The following is a 12539-nucleotide window of genomic DNA, read 5'->3' as shown; positions in this document are numbered from 1 at the left end:
TGTTACTGTTCAGCAGGAGGCACCTGGGTGGGGCCTCTGGAGCTGAAGTAGTTAGTCCTGGTCCAGGAGGTCTCAGAGTGTTGTATGCTGAGGGAGCCCTAGCAAGCCACCTGGAGTGTTCTGGGTTACATACCACACACCTCTGTTCCCTTGGTGCAATGACTAGTGCTGTGGTGAATGTTGAACAGGGGGTATCTCAGTGTCTATTGTGCTGGAGCCACCACCTTGGTGTGACACCTGAGAATTATGTGGGCTAGGCATACAGGGCCCACTGTGGGTAGAAGACTGGCCATGGCACTTGGACTCTATTCCCACATGTGCTATGAAGGCAGATGTGGAAGAGGCAGTGGTGCTCCCCAGCCCTTTCTACCCAGAGTGTGTGCAGCAGCTCCCCTGTCATTTGGAATGGGAGCTGAACCAGCTCACCACAGCCCCTCAGAGCTACTCCTAGCTGCTGCAGTTCACAGTGTGGTAGTTCTTTTCAGTACCGTGTCTCCTCTCTCTTGCTGCTCTCTGTTTAGTCTCTGTAGAATGGGATCTGTGCGCCATTCTCTATGTGATTTGTGTGCAAAGTTGTTGTGTACTTTGTACAACAACCAGATGGTCAACCAGACCTCAGGGTCTTCAGGAGGAACTGATTTGGTGTGTCTTGGAGGACATGAGTTCAGGGTCTTCCTATGTCACCATCTTGGACCAGAACCCCATCTTGGCCTACCTTTCTAATTACATCCCCTCCCACATGAACCATACATCCCAGATGTGCCAGACCTGCAGTTCTCAGGATGCCCTAGGGCTCTCAGATCATACCACCTTTCATGTAAGCATGCTGTTTCTCCTCTGTGAAATGCCTTGCCTCTAGCATTCTTCTATTTATCCTGGATCTCTTCTTATTCATACTGTGACTACAAGTTCTGAGAGAAGCTGCCTCCTCCCTGAGGACAACTCTCCTCCATCCAATTACATGTCATACATCTGAGGCCTCCCTTACCTACCAGACAGTTTGCATGAACCTGTAAATTGTACTTAAAACTCTGAGCTATAGTCATATAATTGTTTGCTCACCCACTTAACAAAATGTTCCGATGGAAGAAAGTTATTTGTCTGTGTAACTCTAGGAATGTAAGTACTTAATGATGATGGATAGCACTTGGTAAACACAAAAGCACTGTATGAAGTTTTCACTAATGTGAAAACATTAAAAAATATTAGCATCAGGACAAGTGGGACCTACACATGTGAGGCACTATGCTAGGTATGCTTCACATACACAGAAACTTATTCAATCCTCAGCCCGGGGCTGTAGACACATCACTGTCTCCAATATCACATAAGAAAACTGGATTGGAGGGTTTGGAACTTGGCCCAAAGCCCCCAGCTCATCAGCTAGGGAAGCAGGGCTCCAGTATGCTATTTGCTAATGCATTCAGTAGTGTACCTCCTCTCACACAAGAATGGCCAGAGATGCTAAGTTTATACAGAAGGAAGAGCTCATGGTAAAGGAGAGGATGAGAAGTTGGGGAGGAGGGACAGAGCAGTGAAGACGGCCACAAATCCTTTCATTATGAAGGAAATCCCTTTCATAAAAGTAAAAAAATTCATAATATCTGAGCCATTTCTTTTATTGGCTAAATACTCAAATTAATTTTCTCTCTCTGTATAAGAGCTATTTTTTCTAATTAAATTATTTTTTTTAACATTTTTTTTTTTAATTTATGATAGTCACAGAGAGAGAGAGAGAGGCAGAGACACAGGCAGAGGGAGAAGCAGGCTCCATGCACCGGAAGCCCGACGTGGGATTTGATCCCGGGTCTCCAGGATTGCGCCCTGGGCCAAAGGCAGGCGCCAAACCGCTGCGCCACCCAGGGATCCCTAATTAAATTATTTTTAAAGTGCGGTAAATAAAATAGGATAGAAATGATAAAGTAAAATACTATGAAGCAATAAATTCTGAGTCTTGTAATATCATGCTGCTTTGCATACCACCCAGTAACAGACTGGCATTGTCCCTAACACTACATTCCTGATCTGCACTCAGTTTCTGGCCAATTATGTCCGTATTGCTCCAAGCTATCTTTTTCTGCATTTCTAACTACCCAATTATTCTCTGTACTCTGTTTTTATTGCTGGGGCTTATACATGTCCAGCCTTTTTCTCCACTGAAGTCATTATATGGATTTTGTTCCGCAGAGAATGAACACTTAATTTGGATCCATTTGAATTAGTCTCTATGATCATATACAACTTTATATGTTATGGTCAAAAAACCTTTGCAAATTCCAACCTTAACTTTTACATATAACTTCTAGTTTTGTTATCATACCTGTTAATAATAGCCAGATGGAAATAAACATTGACTGCTCTCTTTTCTATCTGATAAGTCACTCCAATCCTAGAGACAATAAAGCTAATATGCAGGAAAATGGGATACTTCAGAAATATGGATTGATCTTTCAGGTTAGAGGATCCTCTTTTAGCTCTTGGACCAATGACTGCCAATCATTACTACAGCCTTATTTTGTTGTTTCCTAAAAATATTCTGTTGCTTTTTTTTTTTAATTTTTATTTATTTATTTATGATAGTCACAGAGAGAGAGAGAGGCAGAGACACAGGCAGAGGGAGAAGCAGGCTCCATGCATCGGGAGCCCGATGTGGGACTCGATCCCGGGTCTCCAGGATCGTGCCCTGGGCCAAAGGCAGGCGCCAAACCGCTGCGCCACCCAGGGATCCCTCTGTTGCTTTTTATTTTTTATAATGAGAATTATCATTATTGGAAAATTTAATGCACCACTTTTTCTTATAGTAAGCAGTATATGAAATAGATCTTAGTCATCACATGTAGAATCAAAACTTTAAAGTTTATATTCATACTTATATTTTAAAATTTTATTAAGTAGGAGTCACATGGTTCATCTACAACTGTGTCCTGTTTTAAAGGCAAGTATCTCCCAAGTTTCATTGTTGAAAGTTCTTCAATAATTGAGGGTTTTATAGAGGGAAATGTTAATGAACTAAGTCTTTGTCAAGACTCTTTTCTTCCAGTTTTTGGAATTCCATGATGGACACCAAGTCATCAGCTATTTTCAAAGCATATCCTGAAGGAGGTCTGCAGGCTTACTGAACACAGCAGAGGACCACAAAGAGAACAGAGTGGGAAACCAGGTAACAGAGGGAACCTCCTCCAACATGATGAACTACAGTGGGGAGGGACATACTGAGGGCCACACACTGATTCCTCTGCACAGAGACACAGAAAAAGGCCATGGTTTAAAAAGGCAACTGGAGTATAAAGAAACTAGGCCTAGAGTCCTGCCAACCAGTGGGACAGCTGCTGGAACTCTCTCAGGTCAAGAGGCTGGGGAATACCACGGTTTATGTTCCCCTCCACCTTGAATGCACACCAAAGGCAGGCGCCATAACCAGCCTGCTGCCTCGGCAAGCCCCAGGCCCCCAGCCCATTCCAGCTCTGGACACACTGGGTCACAGGGAAAAAGCAGCAGTTTAAAAGAGCAACTAGAATAGAACAGATCCAGCCTTAGAATGTCTGTCAAATGGTAAGGAAGCTGCTGGAACTCTCTCTGGGTTGAAGAGGCTGGTGCGTGATGGATTATGTTTTGCCCTCCACCTTGACAGCACAGATGGCAACATAGTCTAGGTACCATTGCCAGCCTGCTACCTCACCAAACCAGCCCCAAGAATCCCCCCTAAAGCTGTCCCAGGCTGACACACACTGGGACACCCCTAGTCAGCACTCATTGTAGCTCCAGCTGTAGCACCATGTTGATGAAGGTGCAGAGCACCCCCACACACTCCAGGCCTGTACCACTTTGGCTCCAGATGACTGGTCATGTAACTCTCTGGAATAGATCACCCAGAATACCCCAGCTTGCTTGCTGTACTGCCAGGTGCCCTCTGTGTGAAGAGAGCTGGGATGGCCCCAGCTTGTGCCCACATTAGCTATGGCCATTCCACCAGGGCAGCCCCCGCACAGAGTGTCCCCAGACTTCTCAGCTATAGTCACCAAGCACATAGTCTACACAGGGGATGACCATACCCAAGAACACTTCAGTGTAAGAGAAATAGCTGTCTGCTAATTCATAGGAATACAGGAAGGATATGCTCCCAATGAAAGAATAAGACAAAATCCTCAAGAACTAAACAGAATGGAGGCAAGCAAAGTAATGGTCCTAATGATACTCACTGGACTAGGGAGGAAAGTAGATGAACTCTGTAAGAACTTTAACAAAGAGAAAATTAAAAATATCAGAATTGAAAACAATAACTGAATTGAAAACTATAGAGGGAATCAGTAGCAGATTAGTGGATGCAGAACAATGGGTCAACTACTTAGAAGACAGGGTATCCCAAGTGGAACCGCAAAAAGAAAAAAAGACTTTTAAAAAATGAGGACAAATTAAGGGATCTTCTGGACAGCGTTGTATTATAGGAGCCTCAGAAAAGAGAGAGAGGAGGGCAGAAAACTTATTTGAATAGTAGCTGAAAACTTCCCTAACCCGGGGAAGGAAACAGACATCCAGGCTCAGGAAGCACAAAAAGCTCCAAACACAATGAACCTATGGAGGTCTACACCATGAAACAACAATTAATATGCTGAAGATTGAATATAAAGATAGAATGTTAAAAGCAGCAAGAGAGAAGCAACTAGTTACATACAGGGAAACCATGCAAGGCTGTCAGCTGATTTTTCAATAATCTTTGCAGGCCAGATTGGAGGTACATGATATATTCTAAGTGATGAAAGGGAAAAACCTAGAACCAAGAATACTCCATAAGTTTATCATTCAGAATTGAAGGAGAGGGGATCCCTGGGTGGCGCAGTGGTTTAGCGCCTGCCTTTGGCCCAGGGAGCGATCCTGGAGACCAGGGATCAAGTCCCACATCGGGCTCCCTGCATGGAGCCTGCTTCTCCCTCTGCCTGTGTCTCTGCCCCCCCCCTCTCATCATGAATAAATAAATAAATAAAATCTTTTAAAAAAAGAATTGAAGGAGATATAGAGTTTACCAGACAAAGGAGTTAATCGCTATTAAAAACAGGCTTTAAAAGAAATGTTGAAATGACTTCTTTAAGGGGAAAAGGAAGTGGCTATAATAAGACAAAACCTGAATGAAAGAGATTTTATCAATGACAGCAAACATATAGCAACGATAATAGAGCAATCACATAAAAAGCTAGTATGAAGGTGAAAAAAAGTAGTAATTATCTTAGAAATTAAGGAACATCAAAAATATATAAAATATGACATCATACACATAAAACGTCAAGGGACTGAGTAAAAATGAAATTATTTTAGAATATGCTCAAACTTTATGTAACCATCAACACAATACAGACTGCTATCCACTTAGGATCCTGTATATGAACCTCATGGTAACTGCAAAATGAAAACATTCAACAGATACACAAAAAATAAAGGGAAAGTCAAATTAACATTCTGGAAAGTCCTTTGTCACAAGGAAATAGAGGATGAAAGAAACAAGAAAGAACTACAAATACAACCAGAAAAATGATGATAATAATGTCCTGCCATTTTGTTCAATAATTACTTTATATGGAAATGGTTCAAATGCTCCAATCAAAAGACACAGGGTGAATGAATGGATAGTGAAAGGAGACCCATCTCTACGCTGCCCTGTGGAAGACTCACTCTAGACCCCACGACATATACACACTGAAAATGGAGAGAAAAACACAATCCACGAAAATAGAAGTAGGAAAAACTCCAAGGTAATGACATGTATGTCAGACAAAACAGACTTTAAAACAGATTGTAGAAGACAAAGAAGGGTGCTGATAACAAGATCAGTCTAACAAGAGCATATAACAATAATGACTATGTGACCAATACTCAAACACTAAATACAAAGCAAACATGAGCAGATACAACACAATAATAGTTGGGAACATCAGCACACCACTTACATCAATGGAGAGATCATCCAGGCAGAAAACAAATAAAACCATTTATTTGTATGACATGAAAGACCAGATATATACAGACCATTCCATGCAAAAACAACAGAAAACATTCTTTTCAAGTGGGCATGAAGTTTTCTCTATAAGAGATCAACTATTAGTCAACAAAATAAGTCTATTGACAAGTGAAATCATATCAAGTTTATTTTCTGAATTATACGAAAAAATTTGAAAAAAACACAAACAGGTAGAAGCTAAGTCGCATGCTACTTAGGAGTCAATGAAGAAATCTAAAAGGAATAAAAACCCATGGGAACAAATGAAAATTAAAGTATAGTACAAAAACATCTGCACACAACCAAAGCAGTTCTAAAAAAGGGTAATTAAAGTGATGCAGGCCTACCTCAAGAAACAAGAGAAACCTCAAACAATCTAACTTTACACCTAAAGGAATGGAAAAAAAAAAACCTAAGTTAGTAGAAAGAAGAAAAAATAAAGGTGAGAGTAGAAATATATGAAATAAAGACTAAAAAATTTAGAAAAGATCAATGAAACCAAGAGTTAGTTCTTTAAAAAGATGAACAAGATTGATATATCTTTAGCCAGACTCATCAAGAGAAAAAGAGAGGACCCAAATATATAAAATCAAAGGACTATATAATACTGCTATGAAAAATTATATGCCAACAAATTGGACAATCTAGAAGAAATGGAGAGATTCCCAGAAACATCAAATCTTATTCTAAGAATGAATCAAGAAGTAGAAAATCTGAACAGACTGTACTCATAATGAAATTGAATTAGTAATCCATAAAGCTCCCAACAAATAAAAGTCCAGGGCCTGATAGCTTCTCATATAAATTCTACCAAACATTTATATAAGATTTAATATCCTCCCCGAACTATCACAAAAAATCAAAGAGGAAGGAAAGCTTTCCAATTCATTCTATGAAACCACCATAACCCTGATACCAAAATCAGACAAAGCCACTACAAAAAAAGAGAACTACAGGCCAATATCCCCAAAGAATATAGATGCAGAAATCCTTAACAAAATGCTAGCAAATGACATTCAGCAAACAATACAGTATAAGGATCATTCACCAATCAAGTGGGATATATTCTGGGGATGTGAGGATGGTTCAATGATCTGCATACACCACATTAACAAAATGAAGGCTAAAAATCATGTGATCATCTCAACAGATGCAGAAAAAGCAAAAAAATTCAACATCCATTCATGAAAAAAACCTCTCAACAAAAGGGGCTTGTTTAGAGGGAACATACCTCAACATAATAAAGACCTTGTAGGACCAACCCACAGCTAATATTAGACTCAATGGTGAGTAACAGGGTTTTCCCTCTGAGATTAGGGACAGGGCAAGAAGTCTACTACTGCCACATTTATTCAAAGTAATACTGGAAGTCCTAAACATAACAACCAGACAAGAGAAACAAATGGCATCCAACATGGTAAAGAAGTAAAACTGTCAATGTTGGCAGATGACATGGATGCTACAGGTAGAAAACCCTAAAGACTCTACAAAAAATAAATAAATAAATAAATGAATTCAGCAAAGTTGCAAGATACAAAATGAATATACAGAAGTCTGTAGCATTTCTATGGACTAATAACTAAGTAGCAGAGAAACTTAGGAAACAATTGCGCTTATAATTGTAACAAAATGAAAGAAATACCCAGGAAAAACTTACCCAAAAAGGTGAAATATGAGTAATCAAAAACGATAGAGCTCTGATGAAAGAAATTCAAGAGAACACAAACAAATGTAAATATATACCAGATTCATGGATTGGAAAAATATTGTTAAAATGCCCACACTATTCAAAGTAATCTGCAGATGCAATGCAATCCCTATTACCCATAGTATTTTTCATAGAACTAGAACAAACAATCCTAAAATTCTTATGGAGCCATAAAAGACACTACATAGCCAAAGCAATCTTGAGAAAGAAGAACCAAGTTGAAGGTGTCACAATTCCAGATTTCAAGATATACCACCAAAGCTGTAGTAATCAGAACAGTATGGTACTAACACAAGGAGACAAACAGATCAAGAACAGACAGCCCAGAAATAAGCCTACGCTCGCATGGTCAATTAATTATGAAAGAGGATACAGGAATACACAATTTAAAAATGATTATCTTTTCAACAAATGGTGCTGGGAAAACTACTACCTGCAAAAGAATGAAACTGGACTACTTTCTTACACCATACACAAAAATAAAATGGGTTAAAAACTTAAATGTGAGACCTGATACCATATAACTCCTAGAAGCAAACACAGGCAGTAAGATCTTTGGTATGAGTCTTAGCAACATTTTTCTAGATATGTCTCCTCAGGCAAGGGAAACAAAGTAAAAAGTGAACTACTGGAACTACACCAAAATAAAAAGATTCTGCACAGCAAATAAAACTATCAACACAACAAAAAGGCAGCCTACTGAATGAAAGAAGATATTTGCAATGATATATCTGATAAGGGATTCATATCCAAAATATACAAAGAAACTCTACAGCTCAATCCCTGAAAAACAAATAATCTGATTAAAGAATAGGTAGAGGACCTGAGTAGATATTTTTCCAAGAAAACATACAAATGTCAACAGACACATGAAAAGATGCTCAGTGTTACTGTCATCAAATAATTGCAAATCAAAGAAGCACAATGAGAGATTACCTCACACCTGTCAGAAGGGTTAGTATAAAAAAGATGAGCAATAACAAGTGCTGATGAGGATGTGGAAAAAAGGAACCTTTGTTCACTATTGCTGGGAATAATGCACACTGGTGCAGCCACTGTGGAAAATAGTAATGATGTTACCTAAAAAATTAAAAGTAGAAATATTATAACTTTTCAGCAATTCCACTTCTGCATATTTACTCAAGAACAAAAACACTAACTTGAAAAGACACACACTTCCGATTTATTGTTGCATTCTTTACAACACCATGACACAGATGCAGCATCACTGTCTACTGACAGCACAGCAGATGGATAGTGCTTCTTGTATACACACAAAGCCACAAAAAAGAGTAACACCTTGCCACTTGTGACAATATGGATAAAGTGTGAGGGTGTTATGATAAGTGAAGTCAGGTAGAGAAAGACAAACACCATATGATTTGATCTCTATGTGGAATCTAAGAAACAAAGCAAATGACCAATAAAACAATATAGAAACAGACCCCTAAATACAGAAAACAATCTGGTGGTTGGTGGAGGGTAGGGGGTGGAGGGATGGGCAAGATGGGTGAAGGGAGCAGTGGGTCCAGCCCTCAGCTATGGAATGAGTCGTGGGGATGAATGTGACAGCAAAGGAGATAGAGTCAACAGTGATGTGACAGTGCCCTATAGGGGCAGGTAGCAGCTCTAACCATGGTGGGCATAGCTCACCTTGTGGCACATCCAAAACTGACCTGACACTGTGTACCAACTATACTCGAATTAGAAAAAAAAAAAAAAAAAAGAAAGAAAGAAAAAGAAAAAGACCTGTTTTCTTCATCTATCTATTCCCAGCAGAGGGCCACAGTACAACAGGTGTGTATTAGCCTGTCCACACTGTCTGTCAATTTCTGCATGGCTAATACATAATACTTGGTAACCCATATTACCATTAAAGGCTTTTGCTCTTAGCAGGGTATATATATATATACATTACTTAAAAATTGAAAACTATAATGCTATTCTTTCCATAACAAAGATTTTAAAACGTCCCATACATTTAAACATTATAAAGGACAATATAAATTTGTTCAAATGCAGGTGAGATTAGAAAGTAAACAAAAAATACCTAGGCCGAGACTATTGATCCCGAAGGCAGGGCTGCCTTACCTGGGGAATCCAGCCCACACAGCAAGGGAGAACTGGTGACACGCTTGGAGAATCGTGGTGGTTTTCAGAGAGCCGGCTCCCGTCAAAACTGCAGCCTTCCAGAAGCAAGCCGCCCATCTGTCATGGAAATAAGCAGACCTCTGAAATCTACATTCAAGTCAGGAGTTGAAATGTCAGGAGTTACTGTCCTATCTCAGGAGGAAAGGCAACACGTTCCATTGTGACAGTGTATGCCAAGCTTTCTGAGAACAAAGATGATGGCATTTAATCCAAGAACAAAAAAGGTGAAGACCTGCACCACTGTTCACGGTGATCTTGCCACAGATAGAATTTTCAATTTTAGCATATACTCTTTTGTCTGTGTCTATTTATGTAGCAGATAGTTTAGGAATACTTAATATGTCATTAGTTACAGCTACAGGCATGTTGGTATTAGATTAGTAGAAGCATAATAGAAAATGCCAAAAAGTTAGTCTTCCTTCAACGGTGAAAAAGCATAATTAAAGAAGAATGTGTGTTCCCTGCTTGGAGTTTTGACATCCTTTTTTAAAGAACAGAACAAAGCTCAGAAAATTGAATGCAAATGATCTGTGACATGCTGTGTAGGGCTGAAAGAATAATAAAAAAGAGTTAATCTCTTTTTCTAGATTGACTTTGGTGTACAATCAGGGAATTATGAAAATAAAAATATAACTATTTTGATAATATTAGTTTCATATTTATTCTGTGAAAGTATTCATTTAGTTTCTAAGTGTTACTCTACCCTGAGTTTATCTAAAGGCAACAAAGGTCAAGTCAGTACTTTGTATTTCGAGCCACATCTATAGTCTCATAATATGAACTTGTGTAGAATATACAGAACAATCTTTTTTAAAAAAGATTTTTTAAAAATATTTTATTTATTTTTTTGAGAGAGAGCATGAGCAGGGGAGGGGCAGAGGGAGAAGCACTCAGGGGAGCCCTGAGCAGGAGCTCAATTCTAGGATGCCAGGATCATGACCTGAGCTGAACGCAGATGCTCAACCAACTGAGCCACTCAGATACCCCAAGATTTATTTTAGAGAGAGTGAACATTTGAGTAGTGGAGAGGGTCGGGCAGGGAAGGGAGAAAATCTCAAGCAGACTCCATGCTGGATGTGGAACCTGGCATGGGGCTTGATCTCACAACCATTTGACATCATGACCTGAGCTGAAACCAAGAGTCAGATGGTTAACTGATTGCCCTGCCCAGGTGCCCCCAATACAGAACAATCTTATAAATATTACATTGTACTTTTTAGGCTGTGGTATAGATGTGAGAAGGTACTAGTAGATATGCCTTGACAAATAATTTTGAATAGCTAATTTTGCAGCAAGGTTGCTGTACCATAGAAAAGATAAGCAGCCTGTTTGTTAGTGAGAGAGCTGGTATAAAAATAGAATTACTGAATACCTAAGTTTAACACTCTATTACAACACTGACATAATGATATTCAGGCTACTTTGTTGGTAAAGCAAGTTGGCCTTGAAAAGATGCTAAAATTTAGAGAGTTATCTGCTAATTTCAGTGCTAACCTCTCTAGGTAAGACAGTTCTTTTAGGGCCTCTTCTAGAAATTCCATCAAGTTTCAAGCTTAATTTGTCAGCCTGCAAATTTGTAAATGTAGTTCTCGCTGAGAATGCCACAGCTTTACTATGTACTATGGTCTGTAGTTTTTCACTGTTCTTCATCTTCATTAAATGATAAACAATATTAAGTGCTATTTGTACTTACTTATTTATGAATGCATTCTTCATACTTTCTAATAAAAGTTTGTCAGAAGTCTATTTTAGCCATTAATGCTTTATTGTGCAGCACACATCTCTCTTGGATGCAAAAAAAAATAATTATTTTTATTTTTTAAAGATTTTATTTATTTGAGAGAGAGAGAGAGCATGCAAGCAGGGGGGAGGGGCAGAGGGAGAAACAGACTCCCCATGGAGCAGGGAGCCTGATGCAGGACTCGATCCCAGGACTCCAGGATCATGACCTGAGCTGCAGACAGACATTTAAGCCACTGAGCCACCCAGGTACCCCTCAAAGAAATGATTATTAATAATTACTGAGATCAGAGCTCACTTGTTTACATTATATTAAAAAAAGCTGCATCCCTGAGGCTGCCTTCTCCCAACATCTGCACAAATGCACTGTTTGAGTGAAACCCAGTGTTAAGTGAAAGGGGTCTAAATATACATGTCCTTTTATTATATGACTTTCTTTAATTACTCTTGCTTATAAATACCTGGCCTTCAATTTAATAGAAGAAACAGAAAATCATTAAACCACAGAGAAAAAATCTGCACCAAATGTTATTTTACACTTGAATCTCTGATTGAAAACGGGCAACTGGAGAAGTAAGAGAAATTAAACACACACACACACACACACACACACACACATCTGGTTTTGTTCACAGTTTCAAAACCATGTAAGGGTTAGTGCAAACCAGGCTGACCATAATTATGTAAGTTTACTCCAAATACTAACTACCAAATCTACTTGGAAAGGGCTACTCATAAGATCTTACAGAACTCTTAGCTTCTTACTTCAAAAGGGGCTAGGAACAGTTCACTAAAAACAGTAGTAAAGCCATTAGTTTCATATATGATGCTGAGTTTCTTAAATACTTCTGATTTGAACTTAAATTTACCTTGGATTTCATGGTGAATTTGATATTAAAACCTGAATTTTATTTTGATAAATTATATGGCATTATTTATCATAAACTCCCT

The 12539-nt window shown here is 38.9% G+C and overlaps 1 protein-coding gene across 2 annotated transcripts in view; it reads right to left on the bottom strand.

Annotated features, from left to right (window-relative positions):
• Positions 1-12539, bottom strand: part of DYNC2H1 (dynein cytoplasmic 2 heavy chain 1) — a 341276-nt gene that overhangs the window by 17017 nt on the left and 311720 nt on the right. For both annotated transcript variants that reach the window (XM_055305872.1, XM_055305873.1), the window contains one exon: positions 9789-9905. In XM_055305872.1, coding sequence (XP_055161847.1) covers positions 9789-9905 — 117 coding nt within the window. The remainder of the gene's footprint in view (positions 1-9788; positions 9906-12539) is intronic.

Source organism: Nyctereutes procyonoides, unplaced genomic scaffold, assembly GCF_905146905.1.
Source record: "Nyctereutes procyonoides isolate TBG_1078 unplaced genomic scaffold, NYPRO_anot_genome, whole genome shotgun sequence".
Classification (NCBI taxonomy): Eukaryota; Metazoa; Chordata; class Mammalia; order Carnivora; family Canidae; genus Nyctereutes; species Nyctereutes procyonoides.
This window is presented reverse-complemented; position numbering and strand designations above follow the sequence as displayed.